The sequence below is a fragment of the Scardinius erythrophthalmus genome (genome assembly GCF_964197995.2).
Source record: "Scardinius erythrophthalmus genome assembly, chromosome: 14".
NCBI lineage: Eukaryota > Metazoa > Chordata > Actinopteri > Cypriniformes > Leuciscidae > Scardinius > Scardinius erythrophthalmus.
In genome coordinates, this window is record NC_138234.1 from 28,124,129 (window position 1) to 28,148,558 (window position 24,430).

The window sequence follows — 24,430 nt, forward strand, 5'->3', positions numbered from 1 at the left end:
GATATGACAGATAACATATATCGATAACAGATGGACTGTTTACAAATCGCATTTTCAATAGTTTTTGTAGCCAAGATTAATGTGCCCATACAGTATTACACCATAAAATATTATATTCTTGACTTAAGCACGTGATATTTTAAGAACATGTTATATGGTCAAAGACAGATGCTGTTTGCTTGCTGAATATTTCCACTTTGGTGAACTGAAAGAGCAACAAGGAAAACAATTATAGCATTCAGCTGCAGTTGATATAGATGAATATAAACAAAAAGCTACAATATTTTGTGGGATCATAAAAAATAATTTTATTATAATTAATTAAAATTAAAATCAATAATTAAAACTTAGAGTAAAGACGTTTAGCAATAAATATATATTAATTAACTCACATTACAGCTGGTTTGGGTCTTGAAGCTGATATATAACTTGTGTCTGCAGATCAGTATGAATGTGTTTGTCCAACTTTTCTTGTTTTCCAGCAGCAAAAACTAAGAATGAAACAGTAAATTCAGATTCAACATTTACTAACGGTTATATTATTATTTCTTAAATTGTAAAAATATATGGAGACACATACACACATAAAAGATCCCAAATAGTCAAAGGTTAAACAGAGTAATTAAAAACTTCTGCTGCCTATTTAGATTAGATTAGATTAAACTTTATTGTCATTGCTGATGTTACAGTACAAGGCAACAAAATACAGTAGCGTCTAACCAGCAGTGCATTTGTAGCAGTATTTACAGTTGATAATAAATATGAATGGGTAATACATATTAATAATTTGAACAACAGAAGCTTACTTTGACATTATTAACATATGTACAAAAATATATGATTTAGAGAACAGCATTATTGCTTTTTTTTTGCACTACTGTGTATTTAATGGTGTACTGATACTGTGTATCATTTTTAAAACAATAAGAGTAATATCTCACCGATCAGCACAATGAGCAGAAGCCCGTTCATCAGAGCAGATATGATGATAACAATCTGCCATTGTGTCTGATTCTGATCAGTGATCTCCAGCGCTGTATGATTGTGACACTCAATTGTATGATTGTAACACTCAGTTAGTTGAGTTGATTCTGTAAAGAAAGTGTCCAGTCTCTTACTGTAAACAACTTTTGTGCAATGGCTAAAGATTTAAAGCACTGAGAATTATGATAATATATTGTTATTTATTGATATAAGTATGTTTTTTATATCTAAAAATGTATAATGGCAAGTATGAATGTAAGCAGTGATCATTAGTGAGTCTTGATCACTGAAAAAGTAAATGAACTCACCGGTGAAGTGCAGTCTGGTGCTCTTGCTGAGTTTTGGAGGCATGCCTGTTTTCATACAGTAATAAACTCCTAATTCATCAGCAGTAACATTATTAATAACCAGACGATGTTTAAATATCACAGAATATTTCTTTCTGAATGTTGTATTATGGTAAAAAGGTGATTTTGGAGTTGAGAATGATAGTAGAATCACTGTTGGAGGATCTGGTGTTTTCAGTAAAATCCAATAAACCTCATTTTCATCAAGATCACAGTTTATGGTCACATTTGATCCCAAATCAGTGAGTTGATCTGAGACTGCAGCTTGACAACAGATTAATACATCTATACGATAAAGAAAAGAAAAACCCTGATAAAACCCTGACGCATTACATAACAATATTAATTTAATTTGAAAACATTTACAAAGCCTGTATACATAGCCATATAATAAACTCACAGAGCTGAAGCTGAATGATCTTCATGCTGTTCTTGATGAAAACACCTCAATATGATTCTGCTTCCCTCCACACAACATTAAGATGAATCTACTGCAGCTCTGAAGAAAACACAGGAAGACAAAAATAACCTTCCACATCAAGCAGAGGAAGTCAAAGTCAAACTCACTCTGACCACACTTTTTTCAACATCTAATGCCCTTATTACCATCACCACTTTATTAATAAACTTAAAGGGATACGCCCAAAAATGAAAGTTCTGTCATCATCTACTCACCCTAAAGTTGTTCTAAACCTGTATAAATGTCTTTCTTCTGTTGAACACAAAAGAAGATATTTTGAAGAATGTTGTAATCAAACAGTTGATGGACCCTTACTTCCATAGTAGAAAAAACAACAACAACAACAACAACGATATAAGTCAATGGGGTCCATCAACTGTTTGGTTACTGACATTCTTCACAATATCACAATAATACTGGAGAAAGAAACTCACACAGGGTTGGAACAACTTGAGGGTGAGTAAATGATGACACAATTACTATACCTGAACTATACCTTTAAGCATGTTTTTATTTCTGATCACGTTACAGTTTTTCTCAGTTGCTTTGGTAAATTTCTCAGAACACAATTGAAATTCTCAAAATTATTGTCCAACCTCCACATCATCTAGTCACTTATGCACAGCATAAAAGCAATTTAACATTATTTTTAACAAATTGCCAATGATTTGGAACATGCCTGCAAATGATGTACAATTGCTACACTGTAATTTCTCATACCGTGCTGCATGTACAGTTGTAATGTCAGGCTCCGGTCATATGGGTTGGTCTTGTTCTTAGTTTGGTGACAGGATCCTGACACTCATGTGGTGTGTTGTGTGGGTTTGGATGGTGTTGTCTGGATCCAGGCTCCGCCCATAGCCATGGGAACGTATTTTGAGCAGGGGTGCTGAGGTGGGGGGTGCATAAAGGCTGAGATGTACTTCTGCATCGGACCTACGCCGTAGCCTACGCGTCGGTTTTCATCTATACTTCTGGGTTGTTGTCTGCGCCGACGTGCAATTACACATGCTGACCACTAGTAGGCAGTGTCCACGGGCATGTTGATGGTGTAACCCACAGTATGGCGGAAAATAGACAGTGACTTTTGTTGCAGCTTGAGTTGTTACATATCGAAGAACAGATCATTTATAATTCACAGTTTTTTTTTTTACCTGAGCGAGGGGTTCAAGCAGACCAATTACAGTGTTTGCGGTCCACATAGAATTGACACGTTGTTTTTTGGACATTTTTGGACAGGTGCAGGTCAGGCTACGCCATAGGGTACGCATGCCACACAGCCTACAACATGGCTACGGCGTGAGTTCGACAGCAAGAGAAGCAGCGCAGAGCTGCAGGAGTCACTTGACGAGAGTGATACGCAATGGTTGACAGGACGATGGCAGAAGCAAAAGCGCAAGATACTTTTTTTTAATAAAAGTGGAATTTCTTTGTTTAATAGAAGTGAATTTGTCTATGTTTTATAGTTATAACTAAGCATTCGTTTTAAAGTGAGGGGACAATACAAAGACGTTTAATTTATTTGTTACAACCAGGGGGGCAGGGTTTCATAAAATATTGAAGCTTCCCCGGAGGCCGCCATTGATTAGCCGACCATCACCTGCTGTTAGCATTCCATTGACTCCCATTCATTTTGGCGTCACTTTGACAGCGAATAACTTTACATCTGAGGCGTTTAAAGACTCCATTTGTCCATTATTTATCTCTAAAGAAACACGAAAATGTATAAAAGGCTCCATTACCTTGTACGTTATGGCCCCGTAGAAGCAGTTTTTGTAAAAATAGGCTAACGATTGCGTCATAACCACGCTCTGTCGCACAGTAGAGAGATTACCGTATGGACAGGAGGAGAAGCTCGCGGGCAATCGGGGGGACGTGGAGGCAAAATGACAAAATAATTAATCAGAATACTTAGCAAAAGTTTCTCCTGCTCCTAGCTCATGGACAGCTCCTACTCACACTCTCCGTCTCTGCAAGTTTCGGAAGGGAATGATTCAGATTTCTCTTGGCACAGCTACTAGAAGACAGACGGGTTGCTCACGTCACATCTACGTCGTCAAGCTCAGTTTGAGTCTGCGCAGTACGCTCAGCCATCAGGAAGTGAGAGCTTCTAATTGACTTCACTTTTCTCCGTTGAAACCTATGGGGTCGCTGTGTCCAGTTTATATACTGTCTATGGTTACAACCAAGCGGCAACCTTCCAGTCTCTCTCTTGAAACCCAACACGGAAGTGACTTAAACTGCAATTCATCAACTGGCCGTTAGAGACAGGCTCCAAAAGAGACTCAATTACATATATTCACCATGTTAAAACTTTACAACAGAAAAAATATGTTAACAGCCTGGTGCAAAAAGTGGTTTTGGTCTATATAGCTAATTTTGACCTTCATGAAAACCGTGAGGGGGTGAATTTTTGAAGTCATCCATTTAAATTATATTAAGCCTTAAAGTTCTGCATAATTAAGAGTGTGGCCACTTGAGTGACAGGTGGATTGCCGCTACTGTCACTACACTAGCCGTTTGTCTGCTGTCTGTTAGACGTCACCTCAGCTAACCCCCGCCTTTTTAGCCATATTCAGTTATACGTGAGTGATACGCGGTGACACGCTTCCACGATATATACATGACGGTCGGCCCAAAAATGCTCTTCAGAAACCCTATGGGTTACATCACGGACATTACGTCCATGTTTTTTTTTTTACATGGTTATGGCTAACCTCGAATCGCAATCTCGTTCATTTTGTTAATAAAAGTTAGATGTGTAACAAGCAAGTTTGTCATTATACTATTTTTTTTTCATTAAAGGAACACTGAAATAGGCTTATTCACCGTCTTTCCTACATTTAGATAGGTGGGCAAACACATTTTTGTCTCAGTGCATAGTAGCCTATTGTTTTAGTTTGCAGCGCCGTCGCGAGCATGTTGTGAGTAAAAGTGATAAAAATAAATAAATCAAAAACCTAATTAGGCTACTTCTTGTGGCCTGCGTATTCACAACGAGTACAAATAGCAATGCAGATAAGACTAGTAGGTGATTTCCTAGGCAGAGATTGACTTGGGACTATGGGGTGAGGCACAGGCGAAGCACTGCTACTTGGGAGATATTTTATCTGCAGAGATATTTTATTCAAAATATGTATTACAAGTTTATGTACTTGTAATAAAAATTTCTACAAATCCTTCCCTTGTGGATCAATTTGACACCCATATAATGAATGGAGTGCGAGGAATGCTTCAGTATAGGCCTACATAGAAAAACCTAATAGGGTCCAGCGGAACAGCTCATTTGCTCTATATAGAGCTATAAGGCCATCTAGTGGCAAGAGTCATGAAATATCATGATATATGTTATGTTTTTACACACACACACACACACATATATATATATATATATATATATATATATATATATATATATATATAATGTTTTTTTTCAGTTTTGCTGCATCAGTTTGTGCTGTTAATGAACAAAATTTGAAAGGCAAATGCATGGAAAATCCAGACAATATACGTGTTGTTTTCAGTTCTCTATCTCTCCCTCTCGTTTTCTCTGCAGCTCATGAATGAGGATGTAACTGGAATCTCTGCATTCTTGTGCTGCTCAAGAGAGTATATTGAGACACAATGTCAGCAGGAATATATAAAACATCATTGAGAGAAAGGTTTCACTTGAGGGTCAGGATCCAGAACACAGTCTCTCCGAAGTTTACGAAAGGAAGCTTCCCTCTCATACTAGTGTAAGTCTGAGTACATTTACTCATCATTTGATTTATTGCTGCTCTTTTCATTAAGATGAGATTAAACAACATCCAACTCTACTCTTTTATAATGTACTGCATAACGTAGAGATATCAGGAATCAAACAAATGTCCAAACTATTTTTCCAGAGACTCTTAGTTTATTTACAATACAAAACCAATTGAAACATTGGAACATTAAAAACTTAACATTTAAAAAAAAATTTATTTGTAGTTTCTGAAAAGAAACATTTTGAAATTTAAATATCCCACAATTCTGACTTTTTTCTCCTCAGAATTGTGATATAAATTCTAATTTGCAAGTTATAAAGTCCGAATTGTGAAATAGAAACTCACAATTCCAAGAAAAGAGTCAGATTTGTTTAGATAAAATTGTTATAGGTTTAAATATTATTTCATGCTGTAACTGTAGGGCTAATACACTATGGCCCGGTTTCACAGACAGGGTTTAGACTAAGCCAGGATTAGACCATAGATCAATTAGGACATTTAAGTAATTTTTATAAACATGCTTAGAAAAAAACATTACCGATGTGCATCTTAAAACTAAAAAGGCACTGATATATTTTTAAGATCAGTCAGTGCAAGTTTATTTCAGTGGAAACAGCTCAGACTTACATTTTAGTCTAGGACTAGTCTTAAGTCCTGTCTGTGAAACCAGGGGTATGTCCCCTATGAACTGCATTAACTAAATATTATGTACATCTATTGTTTACATAATTCAAGCTTTAATAGAAGGGTAATTGCAGGTTTCATCAGTTCAGTCTGTCCATTTAATGGCTTGCAAGCGTCTGCATTTAGTTCAAAGAGCATCTTCAATGACATATTCTATAAAAATGAAGACCATCTTTTTTTTTTCTGATTCTGACATCCAAAGGCACAACAATACATTTTGTTCTCTTATTCCATGGATTTCTCTCATTTTCCTCCACTTGTTACCACCTTTTTCCTGACACATTTTTCTTACACTGTGATCTCTGCTCCCAAATGGTCTGTAAGGTAGTCTGAGTTCTTTTTTCTCCGGTGAATTATGAAATAGGCAATAAACACAATAATAATAATAATTACAGTTGAGAGAGCAGATATGGAAATGATCATCGTCCGGCCCGGTCCTTGGTTTGCTTGATTAGATGTGTTTTCTTTTCCTGCTGTTGATTATGGAACCAAAGTTCAGAGAGAAAAAAAATTACTGCACAGATATAAAAACAACATATATGTCTGTAATTTATATAAAGCAGCATTTGGTCCGGAACATCACCAGTTAACTTTTTTTTAATTAAAAACTATATGGTTTGGTTTGACAGACTTTGTTCAATTAGGGCATTTAAGTGGCTTTTATAAACGTACCTTAGAAAAAAACATTACTGGTGTGAATCTTGAGACAAAACAATGGCTTTGATATATTTTAAGATATTTAAGTGCAAGTTGCTTTCAATTAAAATACCTCAAACATGCATTTTAGTCTGAGACTAGACTTAAAGGTGCTCTAAACAATGTCACACGTTTTTTAGTCCGAAACATTTTTGTCACATACAGCAAACATCTCCTCACTGCTAGCTGCCTGTCCCCTGAACACTCAGTAAAAAATCGCGATCTCTGTAGACAGCCCAGGCTCCACAAACAGCAACAAAAACAAACTGGCCCAGCCTGGACCACGAAACATAAACAGTGTTCCAGCCAATAACCAACAAGAATGATTTGGGGGTGGGGGTTGGGGGGTTAGTGCGCATGTCCATGAAGGGGGGTGTGAGGAGTGGAGGAGAGAGAAGCATGAAGAGGGAAGTTAGCTAGAGGAGAGATGTCCTAGACAACGACAACGATTAACGATAGAATTATATTCTCTTGAATTTTGATTTGGCCGACACACGAGCAAAGAGACGACGTTCCGATGAACAAATAGCACAGAAGAGGGAAAAGGAGAAGGAACACGCGAAGTCCCGAATTTACATCGGAAAAGCCTGTTTCAGGAAGCATGGAAGGGAGGGGGAGGGGACGGGATGAGGAGGAGGGAGGGTCCAGCTAGCCTTCATTTTGTTTGACAATACTTTGAACGTCAACAAGAAGTGACGTCACCCAACATCGCTTAGAGCACATTTAACCCTTGTCTGTGAAATCGGGAGTATATATTAATCAAGCAGTTTCACGCACCCTTGATGATCAGCACTACAGTCTTCTGTTCATCTGAGGGTGTGATGAGGCAGTTGAACTCTCCTGCATCAGTGTGAGTGAGATCTGTGAGTTTGATGGAGAAGTTTCCTCTCTCATACTCCAATGGAAAAGTTTCAACTCTATTCTTGTACCGAGGGTCCTGTCCTGCCACAGAATCTTCACCCTTGACTATATCATACACAATCTCACTGTCATTGTGTCTCCAGCTCACATCAGTGTCTTGAAGTTTCAGATCATGTTTAGTGGAAGAACACGGCAGGAGAACAGAACCACCAATAACACCCTCTCTATGTACCGTTTCCTGCAGAGACACTGAAATGACAGACACATTAACTGTAAACACAGTCTGACATTTATACATGTAGCATGAATTTATCATTCAAATTCAAAGTTTAGATGCTCACCTTTGTTAATCAGCACTGCAAACACACAGATGAAGCGGCAACTGAAGAGGAACAGAAAAAACAAGTTCCTTTAATTTCTTTACTCTCAACCAACATCATGACATTGTCAACAGGCTTGTTTGTGATGATCAGAGTAGAACTGATCACGCCGGTTAGAAAAGCTCTCTAATTTGCTGTGATGTAAAGACTCTCGCAAGACTCACGCAGGCGAAGTGTCTGTTTACCTAGGGTGACCATTTTGTAGTCTTCAGAAAAGAGGACGGGATGGGGGGGTGGGGGTAAATCATCTGTGAATTTACATTTGGGCTTTTTTTTTATGCTGTTCATGAGCCATGTGCCACTGTTGACAAGCAAGCCGTGGTGCTGAGGGTAATGATTAAGATGCAGTTTGACCAATGTTTGCGTTACGTACATGATCGACCGACCAATGGTGGCGTGCGAGAAGGCGGGACCTAAAGCAATGCTAAAACGCACATCAACCCGATCACTTGTTTAGCGTTCATGTAAACACTACACTCAGATTCATCAATCGGAATGAATTCAGTCCGACTGAAACAAAAGGTGTGCATGTAAACATAATGAATGCCGACTGTAGAAAGCAAATTTTGGGTGATCCCGGCCGGACGCATTTTTTTAGGTCCAAAAGGGGACATAGTCGCCCAGCTGCACAAACTAAAAGCATGATGGGAAGTGATTTGCTGCCGATAAAACTTAACACACATCGGCTTAGAGTAATAATGAGGTTTGTTTGTCAAACATGTTAGTCTTTTAACTCTAATTTGCCTGCTCGTCTCCATTCAAGGTAAAGTGTTTGGGATTTCAGATGAGCCGAATGCTAAAGTTTGAGACTTTCTAATGCCTTTCTAAGACAAAAATTGTTGTATTTCACATTCAGTGTGGACAAATTGCTTGTCACAGAAATTACACTCCTATTTAAAAGTAACAAATTCCTGCATGCACATCACTAAATCATGACATAAATATTACATTGTGATTGTTATTATTTTTTTATGTAGAAAGTTAAAGTGCGATCATTGGGGTAACATGTCCCCCATAATTATTATAATTTGTGGAGTTATTATTTAAAAAACATGTTCATTAGTATCAGAATGAATAGTCTCTCTCTAAAATTAAAAATATTTATAAATAAACATTAATTGGGATTCAGATTAACTGGATTTCATTTGCAAATTATCACTAAATTGATCATTTTGATACTAAATTGATAATTTATTGATTTATTTCCCTTAATCATATACTGGATGTTGCATATTACCCTGTAGATGCTAAACTCTAAATATGATTTAGCAGTAGGAGTTCTTGTTCTGATGGGGGAAATCTTTACCCAACTTACTCTGGTTAAAAAAAAATAAAAAAACACCTTAATATCTTGAATGCACTGTAAAACAAGGCCGATCAGATAAACATAACTGCATGCACCAAAACACAATAAACAACATGCTAATGCTAAAGGCACGTAATGTTACCGCGGCAGATCTATAGTGAAATGTGTGGGAGGTAACGTTACAACTCGTTTTTGTGAAAACAGAATTTCATTAAAAAGCATAAACATACCTGATGATCAAGGTGCACCGATAAAACTCATACATTATATTTCTGAAATACTACTTTGTCAGAAAACAAAAAGTATCCGTGCTCTGAACCCTTTCCGGGTTCTTCTCATAGACAGTAAAAGAAAATAAAGTAAAAGCAGAGCCCGTCTACGGACATTCTCTGGTAAAAGAAAGTTGTTCTTCTTCTTCTTCTTCTTCTTATCTTTCCGGTGTTACGGATCAACTGGGGATCATGTTAACTGGGGAACGCGCGTGCACGCAGATAGGTTTACCTGGATTTCCAGCAGATGTTAGACGGCTACAGATTCGTCGCAGCCATTTTTCACGGATCCATGATTAAAAACGTATGTTTCACCAGTTGTATACACACTGGTATGCATAATAAAGCGAATTGTTTTTGAAGTGTATATTCCTGCGTATTTGACGCAATTTCAAATAAGTTTAACATACTTAAGTGTCAAGCTCAGAAACCACGCCTATGTTAACATGGGGCATTCGGTTTCATTGGATGAACAGACTTGTCAGTGCACTTCAGAAGACGTGTAAGAATCTTCTTCTCAACATTAGTGTATCATATTTTCTGTAGTGTGTTGTCATGAGTTCTAATCACAAATAACAACAGACAGTAGATAAATTAAAGTAGCTAGGCTACTAAAAGAAACATAAATTGCAAAGTCATTTACATTTTTTTCAAGTTGCATTTATTGATCTGCATATAGCCTAATTTTATAATGGATCTATTATTTTTATATAAAAGCACTTATCAGCTTATTTTACTCTGCTGATTATATTAAGATCTCTTTTCTGTACAACCAGCTCTGACGCCTATGTATCATTTCCCCTGGACATAAAGCAGCTATGCTTATACACGTAGGGTCATTAAGTTAATTATCTCATGAACTTGTAACATTTTCAACAGATTTGTAAAATAAAAAATAAAAAAATAAAAACAAATTTTGACTCTTCTTTCAGAACAATTCTATATAGTAGCAAATATATAGTAATATTAAATTATACATTGTGTCGAGTTTTCCTGTAGCTCAAACAGTTGAGCATTAGTGCTTACAATGCCAAGGTCATGGGATCGATTCCCAGGGAAAGCAAGAACTGATAAATGTAAATGTGTACTTTGAAACGTGATGTAAGTCACTTTGGATAGAAGTGTCTGCCAAATGTGTAAATGTACATTATGCTCAGTAGGAGCATGAACTTGAATGTTGTGTATCTAATGTCTTGTATTGGACATGTAGAAAACACTTTGTCTTTAGTGATTAAAGTCCACCTTAAAGGCAACCACAAATTGTATTACTGAAATAAGCAAAATATATGATATAGTGATAATGAATTATTACAAATATATACTGATATTCTCTATGGCTAATATTCTCATAGGCCTACTGTCACCAACCTCTTAATCATTTGTCACCTCACACGAATAGCTTGACCCTCTCTAAAACAATAGGAAATGCTTTATTGTTTACTTTTTTGCTGACCTCTTTAACAAAAGAAATATGACACAATCTTTTTATGTAATATAAATTTAAATTATGCCAGTTCTCTTCATTTGACTGGTACCATGAATCTCATTAACATATTCTCTTTACTTGTTATCCATCACATCATGTGCTTTCATTATTGTTGTCTGCTAACCATTAGGAACAGATTAAAAGGTCTATAAATTAAGTGTCATTGTTGTTAGGCCATATACTGCCACAGCAAATGGATGCAATTAAAGTTAGACAAATCAAAAACTTTGCAGGATAACCAATATCCCGATTGCTGCTCAAGAAAGGAGCGTGATTATATAAAGAGGAGATGTGAAAATTTCACAATGAAGGGTGATGGTGTGTTAAATTGTTCTTAAAAAGATAATACAACTGTGACATTTATTTACTAATATAACATGATTACATTAGATGGAGAACAGCATAGGTATGAAGGCCAAACTGGCCAATGGGTAAGAAAAATTTATACATATACATTGCAAAACAAGTAACTGTTCTTCATTAACATGTAACTTATAGTCTATAGTTTGTTCTCCCTTCTTTAGATTGAATGTTCAGAATGTGGAAGGTGGGACTGTGTGGTCAGATCTTCCACTGTTGGCAAATACAGCTGTCCTGCATGCATGCACATTTGCCTATTCTTTTCCTTTTTTTATTGTTACTTTCATACCTGTTAGCTAATGAATATGTTTTTTGAACATTCCCCTGAATAAATGCTGTGGGTAATTCACTGGATCCATAAACTATGGCTTCTCAATTTTCAACACTCTTTAGGAACATTTATGGAGTCTAGCCTACTGTATGCTTTATGTTTTAACTCATTCCTCAGTAACATTAAAATAAATAATAAATAAATGCTTGACATCCCTTTTACCACAGCAGTATTGCTGCTCAATTTAAATTAAGCCACAAATTGGCATCATAACAATAATCTGCGAATATACATGCACTGCAAAGACACAATGTCTATAGCATAATTTATTTAATCTACTAACAGTTGTCATCAGATATTCAATTTAATTGAAACGAGTAACAAAATAATGTGGGCGTGGTCTGTGTCGTGAAATTAAAACACATTAAAACTTCCCTTAAATGCGTCTGAAACATTCAGCAGAGCAGCGACAGAGTAAACAACAGTGTCCTAATATGATACAAACATTTACCAACAACGTGGAAAGCTTTTAAATCTGCTAAGTGAAAAATTCGCTGTGACGAATCTGTCACCGTTCAAAATCTGCTGGAAATCCAGGTAAAACTATCTGCGTGCACGCGCGCGTCCCCAGTTAACAGCCGTTTCTCAATATGCGAACTTGTCTGTACTTGTGTTCTTGTGGACTTGTGAAACGTCATCAGTCGCTGCCCTAGTACTGTTCCAATTCAAAGTTCACATCTAGCCAAGTCCAGTTCGAATCCCCGGATGTGTTCTTGATCCGCCCCTTTTACCGAGGATGCATCGAGAGGTGACTTGTGCGGACTTCAGACAGCCAGGTATCCCAGAATGCATCTCACACCAACCAGCAAGCGTCAATAGCAGAGGAGAAACCCCGCGTAATTTAAAAATACTGCTATAATTGTGTCACAAAATGTAGTTTTAAGAGTATTTCAGGCGAGAATGTAGTTGTTAAAAGCTCAAATCTTTGGTTTATTTATAAAGATAGCGCCTATTTGAAAATTTGATCTGACGTTTTCGGAGTTTTGAGAACCAGGCAATCGGACGCTCGGCGCTCGTACCCCGCCGAGAACAGCCTCTCTCGGCTAGTGCTGCTGACTTGCCGGTGGCTCGGATGTCTAGTCTAGTGGTTTAACTAACATGAGATATAAATCGTCTTGTGTATATCCAACAGGCGATTTATTTATTTTATTTGTCTCATTAATGTATAATTTGTTCCCTGGCAAAACGTTTTAGCTGAGAGCAAAGTGAAGTTTCATAGCTTTATTTAACGTTAGTCTATTTAAATTGAACGTTTTAGCGAGAGCTGACATGTTTGACTGAATCGTTGGCTTTATTGTTGTATAGCTTATACCTTTTAGGCTACTTATAGCCTACTTTTAGAATGGCTATTATTGATCATTAAAACTGACATTTAACAAAAAAGGTTATGTCATTTTATTTTATATATTTAAAACATAGCCTATACAATATTTTATTATAGTCTGCATGTTGTCTATTCTCTTCACTGTATATACATATATGACACAACCAGTGGCGTAGGCAGAAATTGTATTTTGGGCGGGCCAGTGAAAAAGTGAGTGGGCCAATAGTTTTTCCTAGAAAAAAAATTACTTAAATAATAATTAATAAGTAAATAGTAATAATATATTAATAAGCACGGTTTGAAATGAATAACAACACACTCCCCAATTTCTGTTAAATCAACCATATACAATGCAATCAGCCTGGTGGAAATTAAGCTTTTGTGCCAAAAAAATTGCAACTAATTTAAACTAAACAATGTACAGTAGGCTAGCCTATAAGGCATTCTATACAGTACACAACACACCAGTAACTTAAGGCGAGACAGGTGAATATGTAACATTTTAAAATAATAGATATTACCATAAAACTTCCTCAGTTATTCTGGAGAATGACAAAACTAATTTTGAGAAAACAGCATTTAAAGATTTGTAATGTAAAAAATCATATTTTTTAGCAGAAACAACTATTTACAGACACAATATCTTATCAAATCATCAGCAACAACAATACAAACCACCTAAAACACATCAAAACTTATAACACAGCATTTATGGCCAACAACTGAACAGAACCCCAGTCAAAAACAGTCAAAAACACACATCAAAATGTCAGAGCACGTCACGTGATGCATCTGAACGAATCACATTGTCAGAAATTGACATCAGCCAATGAGATTTCGCTTTTAGAGTTAAATGCCCCATTGTACTTTCACGATTGGTTGCTGATTAAAGGAAATTACCATATTTGGATCCGACAGCATTGTGTACAGGAGAAAGTAGAGAACTTTTCAACGGTGTTTGTGTTATGACAGGTGCAGAAAGCGATCGCGGTGCAGCATATTGATTAACAACGCCAACTTTTGTTGAATTTAGGAGAAATATACAGACGCAAATTGACAAAATGTAGTAAAATAAAGACCTAAATGTGTATTTTGGATTTTTTTTTTTCACCACAAGTCTGAAATAAAGCATTGAAGAAGACAAATAGCCCAAAATCTTAAAATTGACCAGTGAAAAAAAACCCCGATGTTTTTGCCGTGTCTCGCCTTAAATCACTTCACGGGCAAAAATTAAGGAAATTAGTTAAACAACTGGCCTACCTTTGTTGTTTTCATTCTACAAAACAAGATGCAAGTGCCTGGGTTTAGTATTAAAAACAGAAATGATCTCATCATAGTCCAAAGAGTCACAGAGTTATTTTTCAAAGAACTAAAGGCCGCCAGAGCCCGCCGCCTAGAGAGTCTGCCTGTCGGACTCGGAACCCCTAGCAACCATAGCAACCAATTACGTTCCGGAGGGAGGCTTTCACGCATTTTATTCGGAAACAGAATTAAACACACACACCAGTCAACAATAAATCAGGTTTATATTTATATATTTTCTTAAATACATTTGAATAATAAAAATAAACTAAAAATGTATTTTGATCAAACTTGCCTGGGCGGGCCAGTGAGTTATGTGGGTGGGCCAGTGCCGCCCTGGCCCATTACTGGCTACGCGCCTGGACACAACCCTGTCTCTTTTTGCTAAATATTCGTTTTAATGATCAATATTATAATGTTTTTTTATTCATCATATTTTTAAAATGAAAACAAAAAGAGTCAGGGTTGTGCTTTATATTTTGTGTTGTTGTAAATATGCAGTGAAGATAATCAATTGCGTTTCCTGAACCACATTTGTGTGGCCATTATGTTAAAGATTTTTTTTAAAATGAAAATGAAAAGAGGCAAAGTGGTGGTTTATAACATATTTCGTTTTATTTGTAGCCTAAAGAGATAACCGGAGTAGCCAGAGCGAGCTGCACGAGTGACGCTATCAAGTACGCGCTGTTCCATTTGCAGAATTATCGGACTTGTGTCCTCCCGTCCTCGGGAGTTCGTTCTCCTGAGTCGAACTTGTCAGTCCGAACTACCAAGGACTCAAGTCCGAACTTTGCGTACTTGGTATTGAGAAACGGCTAACATGATCCCCAGTTGATCCGTAACACCTGTTACTGCAGTGTAGACGCTACTGGTAGACGGGCTCTGCTACTGGGCGTATTCTTTCCGGGTTCTCCTCCTGTAGCGGAAGTTGTCATAGACATATGCGGAGGAAATCTATAGTGCTGAAAATATTTTTATATATTTATATATGACTGCAGCAAATATTATTTGTAGCCTATCTATTTTTTTTTACTCCAACAGCAAAAAAAAAAAAAAAAAAAAAAAAAAAAAAAAAATATTTTTACTTGTTTTTGTAATTTCATGCCAAGAAGTTAAAATGTAACGCAAACTATAATTTTATAAAAAAGCAACAAAAAAATTAGCTACTTGCTTTAATTTTCTTTTCTCTATTTGGTTGCTTTGGAGTTTCATGATTGACAGCTGCCAAGCCACTCCATAGCAACCAAACAGAGTACCCTAGCAACCAAAATCCAAAGAGGCATATCTTCCAATCTGAATGTCACAGAGGCATGGGAGTTGGTTTATATCATTCATAGTGACAAGAAGCCTTTGCAGTTTCATCATTGGCAGCTGCCAAGCAACTCCATAGCAACCAAACAGAGTACCCTAGCAACCAAAATCCAAAGAGGCATATCTTCCATTCTGAATGTCACAGAGGCATGGGAGTTGGTTTAAATCATTCATACTGACAAGCAGCCTTTGGAGTTTTATGATTTGCACCTGCCAAGTCACTCCTTAGCAACCAAACAGAGTACCCTAGCAACCGTTTATCAAGACCCATGTCTCTGCATCAGAACATCGTATAGAGATGGGGGTTGGCTCTTTTGTTTTCGGTTGGGAAACAGTTTAGAGCCACCTAGCAACCATATTGCAACATATAGAAGCCATATTTCAGCTCCACAACACCGTACAGACATGGTTGTTGGCTCGTATGCAATCATACAACATCCTAGCAACCGAGTGGCGAGTTTTGCCACTGCAAGCACCACTCACATTTTCTTCAGGAAATGTACATTCTAGTTATTATTATTATTCTGCCACGCTACACTGAGACCAAAAATCATTCAGTTGATCAGTGATATTCTCTCACGGACCACTTCGTTGCCTTTTCCACTGCTCTGATTTCTGATTCTGACTGATCTAACTCCCTTTGCTCGTGTCTCCTATCCTGATTATTATTAGCAGTTCCATCTTCGGGATCTCTTTTGATCAGAAACACTTACAGCTTACTCGTGGATATGGAAAATGAAAATATGCTCGACTGCCTTTTTGCCGATATGAACTTTTTGGTCTTAAACACTGACATAATGTGACACGCCTTTGCGTATTAATGAGATTAATAGCTTAAGAATAGCTATGGTTAAGTCTTTTATTAGTCTGAATAACCAAGCTCTCCATAAAACAAACAAACAAGCAAAACAAGCCCCACAATTTAACAAAATGACACATATAATAAAGACACTTCATAATTAATGGTATTTTTTGGTATTTTCTGTCTTTGTCAGTCATGTGTTTATTATGTGTGACATCACAGAGGCTCCATTTTGAAGGTATTGTTATTCAAAAAAGTCAAGTAACGAGATTAGAAGTTAACAACTAAATCGTTAAACTGTAGAAGCACATGAAAACAGAGAGAATACCATAATGACAGTCAGCAAATATGCCAGGAACCATTACTCTGATAAACTGTCATCGATTTAGAACATTTATCCATATGACATGACCATAATAATTCAGGGGTTGCAGACTCCTCTTTGCTGCGTCCTTCCTCATTCGTTTTTTATGTATAAGTGCCGCCTGTAAACGGTTCAAAAACTATGAATCTCTTACCGTGTGTATACGAAATTTGGTTTTCATACTTCACCTGGCTGTCATAGTGTTGTTAACAAGGAGAGAATAAAGAACACCACAAAAAAAATTAAAAAAAATAACATGTTTTAATGTTAATGCAAGACTGGGCAAATAGGATAAAGCATCAGCTTGTTTTTGGATAATTTTGACTGGGGAAACATGTCTTTTAAAGCAAAATAATTAATAAATAAAAGGGTCACACAGCCACAGAGGTGTAAAGAGTACCTGAAAACTATATTAGGGTAAAAGTACAGATACAACAAAAATGACATTACAAGTTACAAGTCACCAAGAGTATCTGATTTTAACAGTATTTAAGTATTTTACTCATACCGAACGTATTGGCTCAAAGATGCACTAGTCCTGGACACCTAAGAGACATGCCAGTGAAAATAAGACACAATTGATTTGTAATATGAGAAATCATGTTTATTTTCTTAAATCAAAATAAAACTGAACACTTAAAAGATTCCAAAAAATAAAGGGCACTTTTAAACGTCTACAAACTCTCAAGTCTCTGTAAAGCTCAAGTGCACAAATAGGCCTTGAGTAAACCAGTATCCTTCAAAAAGGTCTCATCAATATAGCGGATAAATAAAATGTTAAGTAAAATTAAATAATCAAAGTCAACTTGATAGTCAATATTGCTTCTTTATCAGAAACAAACTGCTTCTGAAAAAGTTAGGTGTCATGCAAAATGTAATGTGTAATGTGACTCATCACAAATGTATTGTATATATATTATTATTATTATTATTATTTATTATTGCTTTTATTATTTATTAATTAGCAAAAAGAAACACACCACTGAAATAATTAGATAAATGGGAATTAGTCTGAAAACCTGAATCCTAAAATGTTTGTGATTATCGGCACCTCGTTGTTACAAATTGTTCAGTCATTATAAATAACATATATTTTAAATAACTCCATTCGTCTGTCTGCCTGTCCATCCATCCGTCTATAATACTGATTATCCTTTGTGATGAAAAAGCATCATTAATAGTTTAGAAAGGGCCCAATTATCCTCCTGTCCTGATGATAAATTGTTTCTTTGTTGTGTTTGCTTTTGTTAAATATTTTTTTATTTATAGGCCTACATGATTTTATGTTTGCTAATATTAAAACTGCACATCATTTACCAAGTCTGATTCATTAATTCCCTATAACACATCAGTCGACTGGCAGCAGAATTTGCTAAATAAATGGTTGTTGCTCTTTTCAGTGTTTATAACTCCAGCATCCTGGTGGAAGGATTTCCACATTAACACCACACCTTAGTAAATGTGAAACATTATACAAACTGAATGGCAAATTTATGAAAAGGCTGTGGGGTTTTTATTTTTATTTTTTACCCTTTTGTTTCTCTTTCTCTGCAGGTCAGATTGAGGACGTCACTGGAAGATCTGCATCCCTGAAGTACTTGATAAACCAGACAGTGTATTGAGACACACTGACAGCAGGAATGTGTGTGAGATCAGAAAATAACACAGTTTAAATCTGTGACTCTATAAGAACTGTGGCGAGATGCATGGAGAAATACCTGCTAATCTACAGTGTGTGGAGAGTTTTAGACACTTGTGAAAAATTATGTAAAGTGAACAACAATGCCATAATATATTTCTCTTTTAAAATCAAATCTATATTGATCACATTGAAACAGCTTTGTCATAGTTTTAATTTTGTGTATGTTTGTGTATAAATACTAACATGTACAGTACTGTATATTTACATGAACTGGGAATGACAGAAGCCAAGAAACTTATTCAATAAATACATCTGTAACAGAGTGTATCTTCAGTGTTCACTGGGATATTTGAAGTGTTAAATGTCTTAATAAAATGTCTTGAAAGTGTTTAGTGCCTTAAATGTCCATGATGATTATTTCAGCCTGTCATTTTTTCAATAATGAGCATTCTGAACACTTCCCTAAACTTTACCACCTTGCATATCAAACACAGTATTTTTTTTTCTCCTTAAGAAAGATCTGTTTATTTGAGAAACAAAGCTGAGTATGAAAATAAGACTTGTTTTGAATATAATTTAATATAAGTCATCAGCAAACAATAACTGAAAACAAGCTCTCTATATATCAAGGTTTACAGGGAGAGGAAACAAGAAACAGGTGAGATGCATTAATCAAACAATGAATAGTAACACATGCAAACAAAGAAAACAGAAAAGGAAAAGTTAAATCTATTATGTTTTCTTTTTTTGTTATTTCATAATTATGTTCAAATTAGAAATGCATTCCTTTTACCAAGTCTGACTCATTACTATGTCATAATGTCTTCATTTAGTTTGTCTTGTCTTGTTCAGTTCATTTGCCCTCATTGTGTATCTTGATTAGTTAACCATGTTCTCCCTGATTACCTTCTCCCTCATTAGTTCCCTTCTAAAGTTGTTCTGTTCACTGTCTGGGATTATCTTCGTCTTCGTGCGCTCTCTTGTTATCTGCATTATTAGCAGCGTGAATTACACATCAGTCAATTTTTTTCTTTGTATATAGAGATGAAACATGGTGCTCAAGGTTGAGATCTGCTATACAAGTTGTTATAGACACTCCACAGAATGAGTAAATGGTGTCTTCAACTGCACAACTGTCAGACCTTTTTATTATTCACAAATTGTAAAATTGGTTGTAAAACTTTGGTTCCCTTTCGTAAAGGGAACTCCCGCTGCATCGATACTCGATACTTTGGGGAATGCCTTCGGCATGAAGCGTCTGAAGTCTACTATACAACTATTCCAATCTTGATTGGTGCAACGTCATTACGTCACGCGTGACGTCGCATGTGACGGTGATCCGGAAGCTATAAAACGGTCACAGGAACCAGGAAGTGTTAGCTTCTGGTCTTCAGCAAGCGCTCTATGTACAACTTGTCTGTCTTATTTGGTGTTGTTTGTCCTGTTATATTTGAAAGAGTTCATTATATGGTACGAGTATGGCCGAGAAAAAGCAGTTCAGACAGTGTGCGTCCCCTTGCCCACGTTTTCTCGCCGAGGGTGACACACACTCACTGTGTGTAGTTTGTTTGGGAGTGGAGCATGCACAGGCAGCGCTTAGAGGGCGCTGTCTGTGCTAACTGTGAAATCATGCCCCTGAGAACGCTCCGCTCCCGGCGAGCTATGTTTAATGAATCCGGCCAGCCCCGCGATCCTCGTGGATCAGGTCCCGCGTCTGTCGAGGCAGCGCGGCGTCTGCATTCATGGGGATCGCAGCGGGATCTAGTGGATAATGCTGAGACGGCTTCGGCCCTTTCTCAGCATTCTGAAGCTAGTTCCCGTGGTTCCGCTCAGGGTGCGGAAGCCCGCGCTGCGGCTTCTTCCGCCCCGGTAGCGGGACCGATGCTCGAACTCTCTGGTTCTGAGGAATTGGAGAGTATGAGCATCGACGCGGGGGAATGTGAAAATCAAACATCAGTCCATTCCCCTGCATTTGAGGAGCTGCTAGAGGTTGTGACCAGAGCAGTTGATAAATTAAAGATTGACTGGCCACCTGAGGTGCAGGAAGCGACAGTAAAAAGTAAGCTCGATGAGCGCTTCCTGCAGCCTCGGTCACAACCTCTACGTCGGAGCCTGCCATTTTTCCCCGATCTCCACGCTGAGGTATCGAGATCGTGGGATAAGCCCTTCTCCTCACGTATATCTGGCCCCAATGTTCATTTATATTCCAATATATTGGGTGCTAGGGAGGAGGGCTATGGGATGATGCCCAGGGTTGAAGAGTCGTTTGCATCGCACCTCTCCCCTGACGCTGCATCATCCCTGCGGGCTCCGACGCTTCCCACCAAGCCCTGCCGTACAACATCGGCCTTGGTGGGAAAGGCATATATGGCGGCAGGTCGGGCTGGTAGTTGTCTGCATACAATGGGGCTGTTGCAGGCATACCAGGCCGACCTCCTCAAAGAGGTGGACGACAGCGGGGAGGTCGCCTACGATGACATCAGGGAGATGCGTCGTGTGGTTGACTTGTCTCTCCGTGCTACCAAGGAGACGGCCCGCGCCATCGGCCGCTCCATGGCAGCATTGGTAGCTACGGAGAGACACCTGTGGCTGAATCTGTCGGGCATCGGGGACAAGGACAGGGCTTGTCTCCTCGATGCCCCGCTTTCGCCTTCTGGCCTTTTCGGCGACGGAGTCAACCAAGTCGTCGATAGGTTTCAGGAGGCGAAGCGACAGTCAGCCGCATTTAGGGAGCTTATCCCCCGCCGTCGTTCCAGGTCTCGTGGGTCTGCTGCCAGGGGGCAGTCCCAGGAGGCCGCCGCCAGCTCCTCACACCTGCTGAGGCAGAAGGAGAGTGTTGCTTCTCGTGCTCCCCCCCAAGGGGCCTGGAGGCAGAAGCAACACCCTCAGTCGAAGTCTTCTAAGCCGAAAACAGATCTGAGGACTGTTATTCAGGCGAAGAAGGCTTCGGCTAAGAGGCCATGACGGGACACCCAGGCCTCTGAGGGCATCCCCCTCCGCGTGAGCTTTTTAAAACTTCGCTCCGCGGAGCCCTCAGGAAATCGATGTTGCTTCCCGCCGCCGAGTGCGCCTCGGGACGCATCGAGTTCCAGCGAACGTATCACACAGAAAATTTCTATAACATCTAGTGGGTTAAAACGTTCGCTACCTCTCACGAGGCCTGTAGAAAAAATGATTTGGTTAGCTCCTGCCAGAAAACTGCTTCAGGTCACCGATAATAGTAAAAATAAATACAAAAATAAGGAAAAGAATACAGATGTGAATATAGCACCTGAGGTCAGTCCTGAGAGACTGATTCCCTTAGTAGATTATTTAGACACCTGGAAAGGTCTTCAAAATATATCTCAGTGGGTCCTGAATACAGTTGAGAAGGGATATAGAATCCACTTCCAGTTTAGACCACCTAAGTTTAGTGGCGTTATTCATACACTGGTAGCTCCTGATCAGGCTCAGGTGATGGAAGATGAAGTTCAGACTCTTCTAGCTAAGGAGGCCATAGAATATCACAACTTCCTGCTCAGCTACTGTTCGGACGCTCTTGCTTACTGCTCCGCGCTTTGCTCTATCGCTTTTACATTTTATCTCCTATATTTTTATATTTTATTTCCTTTTATCACCTAACTTTAACTTCAGCAAACAGCACAGTGCTCAGACAACAAATTTTGGATTACTACAAAACGCAGAATTCTTTTACCCGACCAGCTTACATTCCGGGAAAGGAAAACACAACTGCCTACATTCATACGGATAAGAGAAAATGCCTCTTCAGGTTCAAGAATCTACTTGCTGCACTAACTGCCACAGACTTTTACAAAGGATTGCAGTTCTCGAAACAAAGTTACTTACGGGACCATCAAACCAGACGGAGCACACAACAGAGCTTCGTCATGAACACCCTCAGCATACCGGTGAGTCCCATGAAACTAGTGCTCCTCGACAGGTAGAGAAACAAGCCAATCGACTTACTAATCGATGGCATAAACAGGGAGCTAGACCCAAAGGCACTCAAGACATCAGATTGTCACGAGCATCACATATTGCCGCAGTAGCATCCTCTACCCCAGATACAGCTCTGACAAGGATTGCAAACACCGGTCTTCTACCACCGCCTATACATCTTGAGAACAGATTTGAAGTACTAATGAATGTAAATGAGGAATCCCCAAATGTGATGAATGTGATCGAACACAGACTGAATGGGCCAGTAGCTAACACTGATGCTAACTGGCGCTCAAGGTCGAGCAGACAGCGGCACTCAGCTCAGAGCGCAGCCGAGCCCAGGACTCTGATAGTGGGGGACTCGATAATCAGAAACATTAGCAGCAGGGATACAACTATGTGCTGCCTTCCACAAGCAACAACTTCTGATGTAAACAGGGAACTTCAGAACATTCTGATGAAACATAAGACTGCAAATCGACTCATCATTCATGTGGGGAAGAATGATATTCATAAAGAGCAGTCAGAACTCCTTAAGAAGGATTTCAATGAACTTTTTGAAACACTTGAAAGACTGAAAGTTCAAACATTCATCAGTGGACCTCTCCCAGCAAGAGGAACAAACAGGTTTTCACGGTTGCTTGGGCTAAATACATGGCTGCAAAAAACCTGCAATATAAAAGGAGTAAACTTCATTGACAATTTCAATCTTTTCTGGAGTCAGAGACAACTGTTTCATCGGGATGGCCATCACCCAAACAAACTTGGTTCAAGAGTGTTAAAGGACAATTTCTACTTCTCCCTCAATCATCCTTCTGCAGTGTGTGCCAATCCACTCAATCTGAACGGCACACACACACCTGGACACAGTATGAATGACCACAGGACTTCACTTCAGCAGCAAAATGGACATGCGGTTGACATATCACACAAGGACAATGATAACACCACTCCGCCACAACAACCTCTGCTCACGGACACAATCTCAGCTGAGCCCTGCCCACAGAGAGACATATCAGAACTGCTTGAAGATTCAGCAACCAAGGACGACTTCCTGGAAAACAGCCAGGGAAGCCAGGACAGCATATCACAACCTCCTATAACACCAGAGCAACAGCCCCTTTCACCAGACACGCTATCCCTCTCTCCAGCATCGCCACTTCTGTGTTTCTCACAGAAAATGGAAGAACTGGTGTATGCTGGAACCAAACTATCCCACTCTTTTGCTGCAAGCCCCCAGATACCAACCAAAAAACGGCAGGCACCATTACCACCCGCACCAAAGCCTGCGGGCCCAGCTCGCCCTCCCCCTCCTGTGAGAGCTCTTCGGCCTCTGCCACAACGCCAGGGCCCACACCCTCCTCCATCTGCTCGAGGTGAACCAAAAACAACTGATACCAGCTCTCAGTGATGTGTTTTGGGTCCCCGCTCTGATAACAGTAACTTTCTCAAATGTTTACAGAACAAGCGGGAACCCAGTGTGCCGGTATCTTTCTCTATTGCTGTTTTATTACAAGATAGAAAATCTAAGGCCTTCAATAGCCGTGCAGCAAACCTAACTAATCTGGTGCCTATTACACGTCAAAGTAAGATTGATGTGGGGACAAAAAGTAAGACTGTTAAGTTAGCACTTTTAAACATTCGTTCACTTAAAAATAAATCACTTCTAGTCAACGACTTAATAACCACAAACAACCTGGATTTTATGCTTCTAAATGAAACCTGGCTAGAAGACAGCTTTAGTGCAACAATCCTCAATGAAGCAGCCCCTCCTAACTTTACTTTTATGAGTGTCTGCAGAGCTGCTAAGAGAGGTGGGGGTCTAGCTGCTCT

At 38.6% G+C, this 24,430-nt stretch overlaps 1 protein-coding gene and 1 long non-coding RNA gene across 4 annotated transcripts in view; one reads left to right on the forward strand and one right to left on the reverse strand.

The window, feature by feature from the left end:
• LOC308702321 (V-set domain-containing T-cell activation inhibitor 1-like) overlaps nt 1–10,155 on the reverse strand; it is a 460,835-nt gene extending 450,680 nt beyond the window's left edge. The window contains exons 1-4 of one of the 3 annotated variants that reach the window (XM_081385086.1): nt 9,698–10,155; nt 8,123–8,163; nt 7,698–8,030; nt 5,675–6,697 (exon numbers count right to left, since the gene is read on the reverse strand). In XM_081385086.1, the coding sequence (XP_081241212.1) occupies nt 6,513–6,697; nt 7,698–8,030; nt 8,123–8,163; nt 9,698–9,732 (594 nt within the window). In that variant the 5' untranslated portion in view covers nt 9,733–10,155 and the 3' untranslated portion in view covers nt 5,675–6,512. Of the gene's footprint in view, nt 1–5,674; nt 6,698–7,697; nt 8,031–8,122; nt 8,164–9,697 lie in introns of those variants that run through there. The other 2 variants (XM_081385087.1, XM_081385090.1) reach the window with 2 other exon arrangements.
• LOC308702322 overlaps nt 1–19,046 on the forward strand; it is a 56,302-nt gene extending 37,256 nt beyond the window's left edge. Inside the window, exons 2-3 of the long non-coding RNA XR_014031574.1 lie at nt 5,348–5,528; nt 18,571–19,046. This is a non-coding gene — a long non-coding RNA (uncharacterized lncRNA). The remainder of the gene's footprint in view (nt 1–5,347; nt 5,529–18,570) is intronic.
• Nucleotides 19,047–24,430: the final 5,384 nt, after the last annotated feature.